Source organism: Sarcophilus harrisii, chromosome 2, assembly GCF_902635505.1.
Source record: "Sarcophilus harrisii chromosome 2, mSarHar1.11, whole genome shotgun sequence".
NCBI classification, from domain to species: domain Eukaryota; kingdom Metazoa; phylum Chordata; class Mammalia; order Dasyuromorphia; family Dasyuridae; genus Sarcophilus; species Sarcophilus harrisii.
In genome coordinates this window covers 106,493,700-106,514,146 of record NC_045427.1, presented here as the reverse complement: position 1 = coordinate 106,514,146, position 20,447 = coordinate 106,493,700, and the positions used below count along the sequence as shown (strand labels likewise).

The 20,447-nt window shown below is 32.3% G+C and overlaps 1 protein-coding gene across 14 annotated transcripts in view; it reads right to left on the bottom strand.

Annotated features, from left to right (window-relative positions):
• EHBP1 (EH domain binding protein 1) overlaps positions 1 to 20,447 on the bottom strand; it is a 444,659-nt gene that overhangs the window by 197,627 nt on the left and 226,585 nt on the right. For all 14 annotated transcript variants that reach the window (XM_031950538.1, XM_031950539.1, XM_031950541.1 and 11 more), the window contains 2 exons: positions 20,260 to 20,382; positions 8,387 to 8,639 (listed from right to left, as the gene is read on the bottom strand). In XM_031950538.1, coding sequence (XP_031806398.1) covers positions 8,387 to 8,639; positions 20,260 to 20,382 — 376 coding nt within the window. The remainder of the gene's footprint in view (positions 1 to 8,386; positions 8,640 to 20,259; positions 20,383 to 20,447) is intronic.

Sequence of the window (20,447 nt, the reverse complement as noted above, 5' to 3'; positions counted from 1 at the left end):
GACAATTTTCAGATGATGAAACTGAAACTATTTCCACTCATGTGAAAGAGTGTTCCAAATCACTATTGATCAGAGAAATGCAAATTAAGACAACTCTGAGATACCACTATATACCTGTCATATTGGCTAAGATGACAGGAAAAAATAATGATGAATGTTGGAGGGGATACGGGAAAACTGGGGCACTGATGCATTGCTGGTGGAGTTGTGAAGAAATCTAACCATTCTGGAGAGCAATCTGGAATTATGCCCCAAAAGTTATCAAACTGTGCATACCCTTTGATCCAGCAGTCCACCACATTTTTAAGGAAAATCTAGTAACACTACTATATGATATTCTAAAAAGTCAAAGACATTAAAATGAATTTCTTAACATATCAAAGAGGAGTTTAATCACAGATTACAAAAGATGGAAAGGTCTGTATGTATAGTCTCCTACACTAAATGGTGAGTTCATCCCCAAATCCTCTATTTGAGAAAGCATGATTTTTACTTCAAATCCAGTTCAGCCAACAATTCCTGGATTCACCTGAAAACCCTGACTCCACTTGGGTAGTTCTGCTCCCTTTTATATACTGTCTTCTTCAGTTAGAATGTCAGTTCCTAGAGATCGGAGATTTTCTTTTGCTTCTATTTTTATTACCAGGTTTTTGCTAGCTATTGCTAGCACATAATAATCATTAAATAAATGTTAGCTAGCTCATTCACTGAAATGATCACTTTATCTATTTTAATTTTTCTTCAGTTGTTCAAAAGCATATGCCTTCTTAAGTTTTTCTTTATTAATGTACTTTCATTTCAAAGTTCACATTAATAAAGAATATCTGAAAAATTTTCTACTTCACTAAAAATACTTCTTCCCCCTTTTCCCCCCAGGATTACCCTACATTTTACAGGTAAATTATTCTTGATTGGAACTCTTTCTTTTAAAATTTAAAAAATGTTTTTAATCTTTAATTGTTTTAAAATTTTAACAGCAATTCATTTTTTCCCTTTCATATCTTTTGAAGAACAAACAAAACACAATCACTTGTAACAAATATTCATTGTAGCAAAACAAATTCCCTCACTGTCTATATTTAAAATATAAATTATATACTGTCTCATTGTATCCTTTAAATCCAACACCTCTTTGTAATGGATAATAAATTTTATCATCAGTCCTCTGAAATAGATAACTTGATTATTACCGATTTCAAAGTTGTTTGCCTTTATAGTGTTGCTGTATAATGTTCTCATTTTACCCTTTCTTCAAAATTGCTCACTTTTATAATACTGTTTTAGTACAAATTGTGCTTCTAGTTCTCATTCACTGTTCACCTGCTCATAAAAAGTCTTTTCATTTCTCTCTGAAATCATCTATTCTATTTCTTACATTACAATATAACATTCATATATAATCTATATAGCTATTCCCTAATTGATGGGCATCCCTATAGTTACCCCTCTCCTTTTTTCACTACTATAAAAAAGTTGTTATAAGTATTTTTGTACATATGATTTTTTTTGGTTTTTCTTTTGGGGATAGATCTCTATAGTTAGGTCAAAGGGCATGCAAACATGCCCTTTTCAAACAAATGTTTAAACATCTCAGATCTCAAAAGCAATGGAAGTCCTTGAAACTACTGAGAGTTAAAACAGATTAAAATGCAATTGGGAAGTGTTTAAAAAAATAAATAAAAATAGGGACACAACAAAATGTTAATATGTGGCTTTCTAAATCAATAAGTGGCCTGCACCCGGTTTGTTTTCTATTTGAGATTTTCATGACTAATCTAGTCTAATACCTTTCATAATCAAATGAAGAATCTGAAGTCCAGAGATGTAAACTCATTAGGCCATGTGTCAATTCATTAGGCAGTGTGCATAAGAACCAGCACTTGAATTCACATTCCATGACTCTAGGATCAGCACTTTTTTCTATTTTATTTCAAGATTTTTCTCTTTTTAATAGAAGTTTCTACCAAGTATTGTGATATTGAATATGATTCCTTTTTTATTGGAACTTTCTTTCTGACTATTTGTAGAAGTTTTTGTTTGACCTGTCCTTCAACATATTCTTCTCTAGTGACTGCTCCAGTATGGAGATGTAAGGTCACACTCAAAGAAGCTAACTGAAAATATATGCTTGTTGGATATATTTTGTGGGTTAGGCAAAATAAGCCTCATTTTGCTAAAACCCTCATTGATTAGTCAGGGTTTTACTCAGTTATAATATCAAACTTGAACTAAAAGAATGATGGAATTAGTCTATTTCTAAACAGTAAGGCTTATGACAACATGAGACGGTTAATCTATAAGATCAGAGGGTTCAAGAAGACACAGACAAGTAATCAAAAAATACTTATTAAGTACTTATGTGTCATGTACTATGTTAGGCAGTAGAGAGAGGGAGAGATGGAGGGAGAGGGGGAGGAAGGGAAAGGAAGGAAGGAAAGAAGGGAAGGAGGAAGGGAGGAAGAGAGGAAGGAAGGAAGGGAGGAAGGGAGGGAGAAAGGAAAGAAGGAAGAGAGGGAGGAAGGGAGAAAGGGAGGAAGAGAGGGAAGGAGGGAGGAAAGAAAGAAGTGAGGAAGGAAGAAAAGGAGGAAGGAAGAAAAGAAGGAAAGGAGGAAGGGAGGAAGAAAAGGAAGAAGGAAGGAGGAAGATCTTATTATGCAAACATCAATTAAACTCTTATTAAAGTGTTGGAATCCTTACAAAGTGTTAACTCATTAGAGTTGATAGAGACAATAATTATCTAATTTAGTATGGTTCAGTATGATTGATCTGATCTTACAAGGAGATGTTATGGGCCAGAAGAAACAAGGTACTAAGTGAAACTGATAGAAACAAATGCTTGTGTTCACACCTTTAGAGAACTCATATAAGCAAGAAGCTCTTAGGGCCACAGAGCACTCTGCGAGATTGAGAGTCAGGAGCACTCTGGGAGATACAGAAGCCCACAAGCCCTCTCTCGTAGGCAAGACAGATTCATTCCATTTTCTACCTTTGTGCTGGCTGGAGGCTGAAGGGAGGCAAAGGACTAGCAGTAAGAGCTCTTGGAACCAAGGAGAGAGAAGGCCTCCAGAAAACTAGCCGAGCCCCAAGTGAAGGAGATAAGATTTTGGAAGAGACAATAAAAGACTGTACTTTAATCCCTGGCTGCATTTGGGGTGATTATTGATCTGAACTGATACTAGGGCTACCTGCCCAAGAAACCTGTTCCCAGAGAATCATTATATTTTAAAGAAGAGAACACCATATCATTACATATTTTCTTTGAAATAGCTCACATTGGATCAAAATAAAATTTCTCATGGGTGGTGCAAGTGCTGAGTAATAACTATATACCTAAAGTATTTGAATGGAAAAGCAAACTAAATAGAAGTAGGTTGTCATTCTAAGTTGAACGACAGTGCTGTCGTTCATTACCAAACTAAGTAACAGCTAAAAAGTGCTTTAGTAAAAAGCTAAAATATGACTCAATGGACATTTCCTTTTGACTATTCTTTTTCTACCTTATAATCAGTTTTTTTTATGTTTATATAAGTAAAGAAAGTATCTGTTAGACTGACTCCATAATTGAATTATATAAACACTTGGAATTCTACCTTTTTTGAAATTATATACGTACAGAGAGATATATTTCTGAAATTAAGATGGTACACTAGGTAATAACCATGCCAGGGAAGAACATCTTGACAAATTTACAAAGCAGAGTCTATCTGGGGTCAAAGGATGTAGCTAAAAAGAACCTTAAGAGGTTCTTTTAAGAAAGTGCTTTATAAAAAAACCAAAACCAAATCTCAGAAAGAGAAAAAAAATTAAGTAATAAATGAATTCCCATGTAAAAAACATCCTAGATCTAGGTAGATTTACAAGTGAATTATGTCAAGCATTTAAAGAACAAATAATATTCTGCTATATATTTTCTTTCTCTTTTGGGGAAACTCTTTAATGAGATTCCCATGAGTTTAGATGTGAGTCTCCTGTTTCAAGGACAACTAACATGACAGTCTGATAATCATGTGAGCTATTAAGCCCGTAAAAATACAGCATTTAGCAGAGCATCTCTGCTATATATTTTCAAAAATATAGAAAAATGGCACTCTGAAATATTTTGGAGTCAAGACATTTGATACCGTAATACTACAGGAACTGAATCCCTGCAATTTTAACATTCTCACTACAATTAAATCAAGCCAAAAGTGATTAATAAATTCTCTTTGGGGTTCTGATAAAGGCCTCATTTCCAAAATATATAGAGAATTGACTCTACTTTATAAGAAACCAAGTCATTCTCCAATTGATAAATGGTCAAAGGATATGAACAGACAATTCTCAGATGAAGAAATTGAAACTATTTCTAGCCATATGAAAAGATGCTCCACATCATTATTAATCATAGAAATGCAAATTAAGACAACTCTCAGATACCACTACATACCTGTCAGATTGGCTAGGGTGACAGGTAAAGATAATGCTGAATGTTGGAGGGGATGTGGGAAAACAGGGACACTAATATATTGTTGGTGGAATTGTGTGAATATATCTAGCCATTCTGGAGAGCAATTTGGAACTATGCTCAAAAAGTTATTAACCTCTGCATACCCTTTGATCTAGCAGTGTTACTACTGGGCTTATATCCCAAAGAGATCTTAAAGAAGGGAAAGGGACCGCTATGTGCAAGAATATTTGTGGCAGCCCTCTTTGTAGTGGCCAGAAACTGGAAACTGAGTGGATGCCTATCAAATGGAGAATGGCTGAATAAATTGTGGTATATGAATATTATGGAATATTATTGTTCTGTAACAAATGACCAGCAGGATGATTTCAGAAAGGCCTGGACACACTAATATGAACTGATGCTGAGTGAAATGAGTAGGACGAGGAGATCATTATATACTTCAACAACAATACTATATGAAGATTAATTCTGATGGACGTGGCTCTCTTCAGCAATGAGATGAACCAAATCAGTTCCAACAGAGCAATAATGAATTGAATCAGCTACACCCAGTAAAAGAACCCTGGGAGATGACTATGAACCATTACATAGAATTCCCAATCCCTCTATTTTTGTCCACCTGCATTTTTGATTTCCTTCACAGGTTAATTGTACACTATTTCAAAGTCTGATTCTTTTTATAAAGCAAAATAACTGTATGGACATGTATATATATATATTGTATTTAACTTATACTTTAACATATTTAACATGTATTGGTCAACCTGCCATCTGGGAGAGGGTGAGGGGGAAGGAGAGCAAAAGTTGGAACAAAAGGTTTTGCAATTGTCAATGCTGAAAAATTACCCTTCTAAATTATCTTCTAAATAAAAAGCTATAATAAAAAAAAATTTAAGTTCTCTTTGGAGAGGCAATTAAAGTAGCTGGCAGAGGTGGTTTTATCATGCATTCAAAGGCAATAAAAACCACCATTTCACCATTTTATTGCAGTACTAATACTGAATAGTCACAAAAAAATCAAAGATAATAACTGCAGCTTATGTTTTATTACCAAGGTGAAGACATAGAGGACATTATGAATACTAAATAACATACTATTTCAAATCAAATAAGCACATGCTTTGCATTTCAGCAGCTTCATTGCAAAGATATACTCAGGAAAGAATGGAGAAATAGAGATTATAAAACATGGTTCGGGTGCAAGAAATGAGAAAATACAAAAGTTGATAACAGATAGGAAAGGAATATCACACACACACACACACACACACACACACACACACACACACACCTTTGTCAAGAAAATAATTAAGTGATACATAGCAAGCATCAAATAACCTCTCCCCAAGATGAAACAGACATATTTTAATGAACAGAAATTTGTTACTGATATGTGTGTCATTTCCAGCTGATTCTGCAGTCAGATAACTAACTTTCTATAGCAAAGAACAAAATTAATTGAAAATTAAAAAAAAAAGAATAAAAGTGACAAAAAATATGGCATTCAATTGAAATAATTCCACACTGGCAAATTTAACACCAACAATCAAATGAATAGAATTGGTATCAATACTAATTATAACAAATTCCCAAAGAATTTTATCTGATTGAGAGCCATAATAAGCATACCAACTAAGTCTTGAAACTGCCTCCACCAGCAAACACTTTTTTCTTCCTGACAAGAAAGATATTGAAGCCAAAGGCAATAATGGTTTGGTATAAAAACCAATTTTTCTTTTTTTTGGTAATTAATTTTATGTTTTCTACTTCATAGTCTGCTTCACAAATAAAGATACAATGGGCTTATTTCATATTAATACTCTACCTAAATTTTTGTCCAAATAAATATTATTTATTTATTCATATCCTAACAATACATTCAGGCTAAGAGGAAATCAAAGAAATTATTGCATGTAGAAGAAAATCACTAATCATGAGTGAAGTTCAAAGTAAACATATGAGAATTAAGGTGAGAGTGACTGCAAATGCCTATACACTTAGTCTAAGCCAAGTGTCTGGCTGAAAGGATACTTGATAATAACTCATCTAAGAGCCCTAAGAGAGGACAGGATAATATGTTCAATCCTCAGTTCTAGTCCTAAGCAACCTAGGGGAAAGCCAAAACAAACAAACCAATCTCCCCCACCCCAAAAAAAAACCACACACACACACACACACACACACACACACACAAAAAAAAACAACCCACAACAAAACCCAAAACGAAACAAACAAAAAGCCCACAAAGAACACTAACAATTCCTAGAAAAATGAGTAGGAAATACAGAGGTTACAAAGTCATTTGTATGTTCTTTTTCTCCATTTGAAGTATTCACTTTGTGATTCCCAATATATTATGAATATTGCGAATATTGCAGGGTTAAGCTCAAAAATCAAACAAAGTTAGAAAGGGTAAAAAAGGAAAAAAAGCATTTATTTAGCACAGGTGTGATACCCTCAAGGGGATAGGACTGGGAAGATATATTATTTTTTCCCCCCTTTTCAAATCCATTTTTTTTATTATGATAACTTTTTATTGACAGAAGAAGATATATTATTAAAGGGTACTACTATCCATGTTTATGGTCACAATGAAAATCTAGGATATCATGTTCCACAGCTGGAAAGAGACGAGTAAGAAGGGGAAATGAGCACTGCAGGAATTCAAATTACTTTTCCAGGTCTGAGATAGCTTTGCTGTTCTGAATTTGGAGAAGCCTGAGGTAGGTAGAGTTTAAAGGGGATTAATGTAAGTGATTAATAAGAGCTGACAAAATGGTCAAGGTCCTTGAGGGCAAGCTGAATTAATGGAGAGATGCATAGTAAATATGAGCAGTCTAATACACATAGTAAGTAACAATATAATACATAGAAGAATCAGGATAGAAGATGTCATCAGAAAAATGGATGAATGTTTTAAAAAGTTGCTTAGCAAGAACAGGAGTGGCTTTTAAAACAACAAGCCTTGCATATGTTACAATAGCATCTACACAATGTCAAAAGAATGTGAGGAAGACAGTCCCTGAGCCCATAAAGCACAAAGCATTGACCCCTTGGGATAGAGATGTGGAAGGGCAGAGATCAGAGGTGCATCAGACAAAAAGGAATGGATGGGTTTCAATGTGTATCTTTCAAAATTGCCACCATGTGAATGAATTCCAGATTCATTAGAGTAATGGGATATTTGATTTTTAAGTTCATGTTATATTACACTGTGATGCATACTGAACTTGTGATATTTTTAAGAGCAAATATGAAGAGTGAATAAAAATTCATCTATAGACAATCTCTTATTATGAGATTAATTTCCATTTTCAAACAGAAACAATACTGCAATAAGTTACAATGCTGAAAGACCAATGCTTTAAAGTCTGTTTAATCCATGGTGTATATTATATATAGTCCAATATAAAGACTAGATTAGATTGTCATCAAAGTCCCTTCTAACTCTAAATCTTTGATCAGATAATCCTATCAACAGAGTCAAGTAAGTACCCTCAATTGCCATCCCTTAGGGAAAAATGCATTTAGAGTTTTAAATAGAAATGCTATAGCTTTCCTTTTAGCAACATCAGGAAGGTGGGGGGGGGGGGGGGGGGGAGAAGAAGAGAAAGTATTTTTGGTCATCAATAATTTGATAAATCTGTATATATACATTTAAGATGTGTATTCCTATAAAATAGCAGGTTCCTTTGCATACCTTTTTATCTTTAGTAAGAAAAGTAGTCCCTTAGGTCAATCACTATCCCAAATAATATGTTTCAAGTAACAAAAGAACTGTTTCATAGGTAAGGAGGATATGGGAGGGGGGAAAGTTTGTGGTGTAGGTGGCCTCCAAATTGCTTTCTCCATTGTCCATTCTTATGTTCTTTATGTACAAAATTGTTCCAAAATAAGAGACTACTTAATAGCCAGTGGTAATTTTAGTGACATACTTACTCATCCAACTCTTCCTCTTCAGTTTTGGAAATATTAGCATAGAGGTATTTGCTCATATCCACAGGTCTTAAATTTTTCCTTTTTGTAGGTTGAGGAGGAGAATCTTTTATAGTTACAAATGTTTCAGGTTCAGGATCTGGTTCATCAAATGGATTCAAGTACTGTGGACCCTGTACTTCTTTAAAAGGATTGTAGCTATCGTTATAAAAAGATTCTTCTGATTTTTTAGATAAAGTTGGTTCAGTAGCTGGTTCTATAAAAACAATTACAAGAGAGAAAAAAAGACATCAAACAAAATTAACATTTTCCTATCCAGGATTTTTATAGTTATATAAAGATTTAGAACAATAAGATTCTTACATTAAAAATGATGGAAGGAACAACATAGTAAGCGTTTATGAAATGAAAATACAGTTTTAGAGGGACTGATTAATTCTACTGATTTCATACTTAATGTTTTCAAAAACAAACACAACATGATAGGTCTTGGGGCTATAATGGAACATCTTATCAATCACCTAGTCCCATTAATTTTTACATAAGAATCTAGGCCCAAATACTGCCTGCCTCAGCTTCTATCACCACAGCACTAGACAGTTATTTCATACTTAAAGACAGAGCATTAGCTCCTTTTAATTCCTATTAACAAATTTTATTTGTTATTTTAATTTTTAATTAATTAATTAATTTAATATTTAAATTAAATAAATATTTAAAATAACAATAAATATTTTAAATTTTAAAAAGCATGATAAATTAAACAAGTTTTCCAGTAAATATACATTCCAGTTATTCTTAGGTAAGAAAGTCACTGTGTCATTCAACTCAAATGTATAAAAGGAATTATAACTGCAGTTATATTGATAAAGTTGAATTAGCCATTTTGAATTACAAAAATGTAAAGAAATTTAAAGAATTATTTTAATGTCTATATTATCATTTAAAAGTAGGACTTGAAATAATGGAGGAAAACAAAATTAATCACTTTAAAATTAATCTAAAACATAGTAATTTTTGTTGGTAAGAATTTTCAAATAGAATATAATTTTATAATATTGTAACAATGGAAATTCAAGCAGATAAACTATTCTTTTTTTTTTTTTAAATAAGTTTTCACTTTTATCTTGGGAGAATTTGTTTGTTTTGTTTTACCATTACAAGAATTTCTCATAGTTTCCCCCTCTCTAAAGGTCCATGTTGTATAATTTTTTAAAGAAAAAAAAATCCAGCAGAAGTGATAATTTCATCAAAATTATCTGAAATCACATATTATTCCATACCAATGAGAGTGAGATAGGAATATTTTCTCATATATCTTCTTTGGGCAATATTTGTTTTCTGTAGTTTTGCAACAGTTACTCTTGATTGTTATTTCCATTCACATTGTTGTGTTAATTGTGGATCTTGTTGTCTCGACACTGTTTATTTCCTTTTGTATCATGTATAGTATGCCATGCTTCTCTGAATTCATATTTGACATTTCTTACAATGTAGTGATATCCTATTACATTTACCCATTCCCAAAATTTTGATGGATATTTACTTTGTTTTCAATCTTTTGCTATTACAAAGAGGTACTTTTACCTTTTAAGGTAAGTATTACTTAAAATACTTTTAAGTATTTAGGGTATGAGGCTTTCTTTTTATCAGTGATTTCCTTGGAGTATAGGCCTAGCAATGGGATCTTTGGGTCAAAAGATATGGACACTTCAGTCAAATTATTTGCATAATAACAAATTCCTTTTCAAAATGGCTATACTGGTTTTAAATTCCACTAACAATGTGTTAGTGAATCTATCTCCCTATTTTCTCTCTCATATTAACTATTCCAATTTTTCAGCATCTGCCAATTCATAGGATGCAGTATTCTTGTTTCTTGTTACTAATGACTGGAATATTACTTCATGTGGTTGTTTTGTTTTCTTCTGAGAACTGTTTGTTTAATCCTTTGACCAGGAGTTTTCATCTTTATATATAAAACAGTGCCTATACATCTGATTTACCAAACTCTTATATGAAAAAATTGATTCAAAGATTTTTCCCTCATTTGACCACTTCCTTTTTTATTCTAGATATATTAATTTTGTTTGTATGAAAACTTCTTAATTTCATATAATCAAAATTATTTATCTCTTTTCTATTATCTCTGTCTTAAGAATACATCTTCTTCTCATAACTGTTTGAAACATATGATCTGCTTTTCTATGATTTTTAATATTATGAACATTAATATTAAAGTCACAGATACTTTTAGAATGGATTGTGGAATATGGCATAAAGTGTTTTGTTTAAGCCTAATTTCTACCCAACTGCTTTCAAATTTTCCCAGTAGTTTTTATGATGTAGAGAGGCCTTTCCTAAGTAATTGTGTTTTTTGATTTATTAAGCAACAGATTATTAAGTTTCAGTGTTTCTCTCTTGTTTAATCTGTCTCATTGACTTATTTCTCTATTTTATTAACCAGTGCCAAATGGTTTTGATGATTACTGCTTGATAATATAGTCTGAGATCTAAAAGTACTATTTCTCCTTTATCCTTATCTTCTTTTCATCATTTCTCTTAATATTTTAGATATTTTTGTTTTTCCAAATGAATATTATTTGATAAAATTCTAAAAAGTATCCTACTAACAATTTGACTGATATACCATTAAAATATAAATTAACTTTGGTAATACTGTTATAATATTCGCCAAGCTATTTAAATTGTTAATGAAAACCTTGTAACTAAATCTATAGAAATTTTTTTGTGTGTTTAGTATACTTAAAGAATCACAGATTCTTTTAAGCATTTTGTAATCATTTGGAAAGAAATTTCTTTTTTTTTCATTTTATTTTTTTTATTATAATAACTTTTTATTGACAGAACCCATGCCAGGATAATTTTTTACAAACATTATCCCTTGCACTCACTTCTGTTCCGATTTTTCCCCTCTCTCCCTCCACCCCCTCCCCTAGATGGAAAGCAATCTTATATATGTTGAATATGTCACAGTATATCCTAGATACAATGTATGTGTGCAGAACCAGACAGTTCTCTTGTTGCACAGGGAGAATTGGATTCAGAAGGTAAAAATAACCTGGGAAGAAAAACAAAAATGCAAACAGTTTACATTCATTTCCCAGTGTTCTTTCTTTGGGTGTAGCTGCTTCTGTCCATCATTGATCAATTGAAACTGAATTAGGTATCTTTGTCAAAGAAATCCACTTCCATTAGAATACATCTTCATACAGTATTGTTGTTGAAGCGAATGATCTCCTGGTTCTGCTCATTTCACTTAGCATCAGTTCATGTAAGTCTCTCCAAGCCTCTCTGTATTCATCCTGCTGGTCATTTCTTACAGAACAATAATATTCCATAACATTCATATACCACAATTTACCCAACCATTCTCCAATTGAAGGGCATCCACTCAGTTTTCAACTTCTAGCCACAAACAGGGCTGCCACAAACATTTTGGCACATACAGATCCCTTTCCCTTCTTTAGTATCTCCTTGGGGTATAAGCCCAGTAGTAGCACTACTGGGTCAAAGGATATGCACAGTTTGATAACTTTTGGGGCATAATTCCAGATTGCTCCCCAGAATGGTTGGAGTCGTTCACAACTCCACCAACAACGTATTAGTGTCCCAGTTTTCCCGCATCCCCTCCAACATTCATCATTATTTTTTCCTGTCATCTTGGCAAATCTGACAGGTGTATAGTGGTATCTTAGAGTTGTCTTAATTTGCATTTCTCTGAATAACAGTGATTTGGAACACTCTTTCATATGAGTGGTAATACTTTCAATTTCATCATCTGAAAATTGTCTGTTCATATCCTTTGACCATTTATCAATTGGAGAAAGACTTGGTTTCTTATAAATTAGAGTCAATTCTCTATATATTTTGGAAATGAGGCCTTTATCAGAACCTTTAACTGTGAAGATGTTTTCCCAGTTTGTTGCTTCCCTTCTACTCTTGTTTGCATTAGTTTTGTTTGTACAGAGGCTTTTTAATTTGACATAATCAAAATTTTCTATTTTGTGATCAATAATGGTCTCTAGTTCATCTTTGGTCACAAATTTCTTCCTCCTCCACAGGAGGAGATAACTGAGAGATAAACTATCCTACGTTCCACCTAAATCATGGACCCGTTTTGATCTTATCTTGGTATACGGTGTTAAGTGTGGGTCCATGCCTAATAAGAAACATCTTTTTTACTGAAAAATAAGCTTGGATTTTGTTTTTATTAATTAGAAATAAATAGTTAGCTTTTGGGGATTTTACAGCTTGTAACTTTACTGAAGCTATTGTCTTGATTAGTATACATTTGATTTTCTAATCATTGGCAAATAAGAATTAAGTTTATCTCTTCTTTGCCTGTCTTTGGCTTTTTCATTTTTAATAACATAAATTCAATTCAATAGAGGCTGCTAAGGGACTCAGGTATAAAGAACATTCATAGTGGAGTCAAGAAGACCTGAATTCAAATCCAGCCTCAGACTTGCAGTAGTTTTGTGTCATTTTCCCCACTGTCTGACTCAGTTTCCTTAACTATGAAATGGGGATAATAAGATTAGCTCCTTCACAAAATTGTTGTGAGGAACAAATAAGGTAAAATTTGTAAAGAATTTAGCATAGTACCTGGCATATAATAGGTAATAAAATTTTGTTTTCTTCCTTAATTTTCTCCTTTTCTATTGTATTATTGTATATTTTCAAGGATATAATTTTTCTCCTAAGGACTGCTTTAGCTCCCATGTTAGAAATTATAACATATTCATTCATTATTATTATTATTCTCTTTCACATAATTACTGTTTCTATGATTTCTTCTTGGTTGCCTAATTATTTAGGATTCACTGTTGTCTCCTTTGGAGTTTATATTGTTTTTGACCTTTGAACAAACTATTTGTATCATTATGGTGTATAAATGATAATTTGCCATTTATGCTTAATATTTATTTTGTAATTAATATATTTGTATTATAGAATTTTACATGCTAACATTTGAAGCATATAAGTTTAACAATATTATTGGTTTGCTATTAAAATGTTTAATGTAGTTTTAAACTACATTTTAAAAAACAATTTCCTTGCCTATATTTTTTAAGTTGTGCATATTTATTTTCATTGTCTGATAGCATAATTATTAGTTCTACTTTTTTAAGATTCATCTGCTGCCCAATAAGTTTTGTTCAAATTCTTCATTGTTTTTTAAGTGTGTTTCCAATAAAGGATAGAATTGGGAACTTAAAAAAAAATTAGTTGTTCATATCTCATCCACAATTGAACTACAGGGACTACTCATGGATTTATTCCCACTTATTATGGGCATGGGGGTTTTGGACCGTTTCCTTTCTAAGGCGGGACAGGTTATCCCCAGTAAGGAAGTCTAGTGGGCCTCTAGTTTCTAGGTTCTTAACAAGATTTAGTGAGGATACCCAATGGGCTTGATCCAGTGCAACTCTGAACTTTCAGGATTTCCACCAACTTCTGTCTCCAAGGCAAGTAGGAATTAGATGTGAGTCACCACACCCAGTAGTTTTGATTCTTTATTCAATATATTATTCTTGATTTACTGAACAGTTTAAATCACATTTAAATATATACTTTTCTACATTTGTATCTAAGATTGTTCTCCCTCCTTCTTGTCTCCAGATTAGGAGTTGCAGTAGTTCTTGTTGTTTCTCTTCCTCTATAAAGACAGTACTTTCTCTTTTTGGTTACTTTTGCTTAATCTATTTTTAAAATTACCTTCATTCCCACAGGCTCACTTTTCCTCTATCTTATCCCTACTCTTCCCCATTTGTTATTCTTTCCCCTAGCTTGGGAGTTTTACTTATGACTTTATTTTTCTTTTTTTTCTTTTAGATCATTATTTAGTTCTCCTTTTCTTCAGTTAAGTGGTCAAGTAAAATCTGACTTCTCCACATCAACTTCTTTTGGTAGTCTTTTCTTTTTTCTATTTCTTTTTCCAAAACAAGTTTCATTCCCTTATTCTCTTCTTTCTTCCCTTTCTATTCTAGACTTTTATCCTTTGATCCATAGTTCTTAAACTTATTTCTTCTCTGCCTTTATGTTTTTCATGTAATAAAAGTTTTCAAAGCAACTATTTTGAGTTTCCTCTTCTATTGTTTCTATTATTCTATTATTGCCTTGCAAATTTTGCCCTTCCTCCCCCCCCCTTTTTTTTCTGTTGTGTTTCACTCATAGAAAATATGTATTCCTGAGGAGATAAAAAGGATAGACATTTGCTTCATGATAGAAATTTTTCTGCATTCTTGATTGTATAGTTCTTTTTCTTTCCCATTTGCCATGATATTTCCTTTCCAGATTCATGCCCTCCCACTCTCTCTCTCTCTTTTTTAAAATATCAGTTACTTATAGGAATTCTGATTCCCTTTTTCCCAAAGCATCTACCTATTTAAGCACTAAAATCTCTCCAGACTATACCCACTATAATATATCTACCTCTCATTATAGACTATTTCTCTATCCTCTTCCATAGGACTGTTATGGGCCCCTTCATGTGATTAAATTGAGAATTCCCCTTCTTATTCACTGTTTTAATCCCTCTCTTTGCAATCTCACCTCGTTTCTTGTAACTCCTCCTCTTCTTACTGAGAGAATGAAACATTAATTTTTTTTCCTTCATTGTTTAACTCAGACTCAAACAAGATACATTACACATTTCCTTCAGTGTTCTTTTTCCCCTTTTATGTGACTTCTCATTTGCAGCTTAATAAACAACAAAAAATTGATTCACCTGTAGGCCAGGTGTTGGTGCTTCAGACCTATTTCTCTAATATTACTTCTTTTAAGTTCAATTTTCACCTTTCATTTCCTTGCATACTTTTAGAAAATAATATTCTAATGGACCTTCTGCAGTTTATTGTTATTGTTAATGTTTTTTGTTTTGGTTCCCTTCCCCCATCTCCCAGGGTAATTTATTCTTTGATTATTATATTTATTTACCTTTCTTGTGTTTTCAGTTATCCAATGTTTTATAATATTTCTGCTCACATCTGGGGTTTTGTTTGAGGGTAGAGAGGATTGCTTCAAGTGCCTCTTTCACTGAATGTCTATGTTTTTTCATTGATGACTAGACTCAGGTTTGCACAGTGTGTCACTTTGGGTTGCATGTTGAACTTCTTCACTCTTCAGAACACAGTGTTCCATTCCCTTCTGTGATTTCTGATGGATATACACAAGTTGTTATTCAAATTTCTTTTCCTTTATGTTTGAAAGATTCTTGGTTTTCTTGCAGAATTTATTATCTGTCACTAATGTTTTTCCTTTTTTTCTAGAAGTGATTTATAGATGTTTTTTGATTAGCACTTTGTTTTCTGTGCTTCGAAGTTCTGGGAAGTTTTCTTGTATTATTTCTAATGTTCACATTTCTTGATTAGTCTTTTGTGTTTTATGATCCTTAAGTTTCCATGCATTTTATCTTTGAGATTAATGTTTTGCTTGCATAAGTATGCTCTTTTAACATTGTTTTTTCGCTTCTTTTCTTCAAGGTTATTATTTGCTTCTATATATTTGTAGTACCAATTAGTTGTTCTCTCTCATTTCTTTGGAGTAATTTTGATACCATGGATTCAAATTTTTCTATCCTGACAATTATTTCTGTTACACATGCCATAAATTATGCTCTTACAATTCTTATTTCTCTTTTGAATCATTCAGCAATATCTACTGTGGTTCAATGATCTGTTGGGAATCCATAAGGTGCTATGCCTTTTCAAAAGTTAATTCATTTTCTTTGTCTCACAATATTTATTCAGGGATGTTTGGACTTATTTAGATGTCCTGGAGGTTATCTTCTTTGTTGACTTTTCTGCTTTGCTAACGGTTTTTAAACTGAGCTTTCTTTGTTCTAAAATCTTTGGTAATTTTAGCCTTTTCCTCCTCCTCATTTCCCTTATTGCTTACTTTCTGACTCCTTTCCCCTTTGGTGGTGAATCCCTAGCGGGATATACCTCAAAGTTTTATCACATGCTGGGAAATTCACTTTTCACTGGCCTCAGTCAATCTTTGCCCTGGGTGACTTTTACAGTATACAGAAACAGCCCTCAAAGTGGATTTCAGCCCTCTTTAATGCAAGCCTCAAATATACACACATTACTGCTTAGCTCTAGATCCTTTAGTTCTTGAGTAGTCGGTTTAATCACTACTACAGCTTTGTGTATAATTGCCCTAGGCAAAACATGCTTCTGGTTTCCTATAGAAAAATCTCTGTACCTGATAGAAATTGGAACTTTATAACTTGTAGCCCTAGAGAGTTGTCTGGGGAAATCAGAGGTTCAAAAGATCATAAAGGCAGGACATTTTAGAGAGAAGAGTGAACCTGTAACTGCAAGGCAAGTCCTTTAGTTGGTACTCTGTTCTGCCTTTCACTTAACAAAGTCCCAGTGGACATGAGGTAAAGGAAAAAGGGTGCAGACTAAAGAACAATAGAAGAACAGATAAAAAACAAGTACTGGAAATCTTCCTTCTGAAAAATAGTTGAAAATAACCGGCATTTCTGAGAATTTTGTCCAGTTACATTTATATATTTGTGTGTTCTAAAGTTTGGTTAAGATATGTTGTGTGCTAGGACCTTACATATCTTAAAGTTGAACTGTTTTTAAATATCATACTGGTATATCATGAGCCAGAAAATTGATTTTGTCTTTATGTAAAAATATTTAAAAATATTTTTTCTATTCAAATTCTACAGAATTTGATCGTGAGTTTTAAAAAAGAATATTATAAGGTTAATTAGCACTACAAAGAATGATAAACTATAGCATAAGTTTAAGAAAAAAAGTTTTTTTTTCCTTTTTTTTAAACACAAGGGAAAGACACAGTCCTTCTTACAGATACATTCATCATATTTTCCTTTAATCACAGTAACATACAATGGCAATAACTATATGGATATAAAATACAAATGTCTAATCTTTGATTTAGATTGTCAAAAATAAAATCTTAGTGGTATATGTCGTGAAAAACAAAGAGAAAATTGACAAAGCTAGTCAAGGGAAATAAGATTTTATTTGTATATTTGTGAAGAAAATAGCAAAAATTGATCCAATCATAATCACCACTCTTGGGAAAACCTAAAGCGAGAAAGTATTTGAAACTATAAAGCAAGATTGGAAAATGATATGAGTAACAAAAGAGGGTTTAAGGTAAGATTATTTCATACAAAAGATTACAAACATATCTAATAAGTTTTTTAAAGATCCACTGAAGTGCAAAATGTCATGAGTAGACAAGAAGACTTTAAACAAAGTGGAAAGGGCAGATTAAAAGAAAGAAAATTCATAACTATGAAAACAAATTAAATTATCATTAATATCTTGGTAGCTTTTTCTTCTCCAATATCGTACTATTATTTATGGATAGGTCTTAATAAAAAAAAAGCAATATACAATTTAAAAAATGAGCATAATAACTATTAATAAAAATAGAAAGTAGCCATGTCTCAAAGAGAGCAATATATTTCACAAAAAAAGATAATAGTGATGACTATTATTTTTTCCTCATTTTACAAGTCAGATTAATAATCTGAAATTATGATATTAGCCTTCTAAGATGATACAAAGAAATATAAGGTTATAATTAAGATTTTTTCCATTCTATGTTGGTCCATGCTTATTTCTATTTTAGGAAATAATACAGAGTTAATACAGGTAAATGATGTTTTGGACTAAGGAATTCTAATATCATTTCAAAACATTTAGGCAAACTACTCTTATCCTTATGTGTATTTTTAAATCAGCAGGAGTCAGGAGTTCAGGTTAGGGGAAAATCGTCAGTTTTTATTCTCAGTGAAGAAGGATTGGAGGTGGAAGAGAATCGGCGATAGCAATGTGTGCAGCTGAGTCAAGAAGCTAGCTAGACCCGCAGCCACATGACCAGCAGCCGGGAGAATAGACTCCAGACCCAATCTCTCCCAGCTTCTCTTCCTCTTCCTCTCTCTGCCTCCACCCACCAAAATCGTCATTTCCTGTCCAACACATCAGGACTTGCACAGGGAGTGGGCAGGGACCATTCTTTATCCAATCATGTATATTAATAGAGTATAGTCCAATTACTATTTAGCCTCACGTACTTGGGACCTCAGTGCATCAACTCAAACCTCAGCCCATTACACTTATGTGACTAAGATTATCTTTGTACCTGTGTGGAAGAAAGTCATTTATAGGCCTAGAACTTTAATTTTTACATTTGTGAATTGAAGGAAATGTAATTACTTGAATTTTAGGTTCCCTTCTAGACCTAAAGATAATAATCCAATAATCTAATAGGTAAAGTGGAAGTCTGGTCTATAACAAGGGTTCCTAATATTTTTCATGTGGTAGAATTCTTTGAAAATCTGATGAAATACATGGGCCCTTTATCAGAATAGTATTTTTAAATAAATGAAATATGGAGAATTTCAGAGGAAACTAAAAGTTAGTAAACATAAAAATATAATTTTTTCTGCTATTCAGTTCTCCCTGAACTCTGTTCAAGCAAATAAAGAACTCTTATTTTAACATGACATGTACTAATTAGAATTAAAGGGAACTAGTCTCCTTTCTTTGATCATAGCTGGATGACAATAAGTCATTTAATGTCACAGGACCTCCATTTCATAAAATGTAGAATGAGATAATCAAACTATATAATCTCTTATTAGGATCATCTTTGTGAGGGGATGACAACTATCTTAGAACAAGGTTAGGAATAGATAAGACTTCAGTTCAATTATATTATTACCATTTTGGTATTGTTTGTAACAATAACAGCTATTATGTAATGCTTAAAATTTCAAAAAAGTCCACATATATTATTTTCTTTGATTCCTGACACAAAGTAGGTACTATTATTTTCTCTACTACATAAATAGGGACAGAGATTGAGAAGAGTTAAGTGACTTGCCAATGTTTACACATTAATCTAACTGACATCTGAGGATTTTAATGACATCTGAGGTAATTACTCCTCAAGAATCTTCTAGTTCTGTGTTATTGAAGTTATACAAAATACATATCTTATAAATATAATTTATCTTACACTAATTTACATCTATTAGTTTGGAGTTTATGCCAATCCAGACAAAAGCTTTGTGAAAATGCACCTAACTAGTATGCATTTGATAAGGGTTTATTACACAAATTAACGATGTAAACAAGAATAGTATAGGGAAAGTTGAAATTACTGAGTCACATATCATTTAAAACTTTTTAGGAACTATAGAAGCTACTTACAAATAGCTGACATGAAAATCAAAAGGTTTTCTTCTCTATTTTTTGCAACAATTCCTCTCAGAATCACTGTTAATTGACCAATATTTTATCATAAAACCAGTAGTGAAAGTACATTATAAAATGTTCTGTGATTCATACTTGACATTATTTCTAAAGCCTTTCCCCTAAATACTGTATTTAATTACAAAGCCCCTTATTATTACACTTTTATTGATTTTTGGAGATAAAAAAAGGTAAGGGAAAAGAAAGAGGGAGAGAAAGAAATGAATGAGATATTATTTTAAAAGAATGATTCCTCAATCTGCAACAGTTTTTCCCACTGCAAGTTTCTAATATCAACTATAATATCCTTTTAAGTCCCTGAGGGCTTAAAAAGAAATAAAAGGTATTTATAGTGAATATTAATTTCTCCATTTACTTTAGTATAACTATTATGATGAATATGAGGGCTTTACTTAACCAGAAGTAGAATATTACTAAAATTTAGTATCTAATTATATTTAAATTTTAAAAAGAGAAATTATCCAAGATGGCTGTGCTACTGTGATTACTTTCTTCATTACACTATACAATGCTATGATCCTAGAAACTTAGCTGTGATTTAATACTAATATATACATAAAAAGGGAAAAGAAAACTTACTACCTTCTGAATCAGGATCTCCAAATGGGTTTAATTCAGCTACATCAGGATCACCAAATGGATTTGAACTCAAAGTGGTAAAATCTTGTTCTACTTCATCCAAAAAATTAAGTTTGTTGATAAGTTCTGAAAATAAATTTAGGGATGTCATTAAGGCATACTTTTGTGAATAAACTGTGGTCACAATAAAC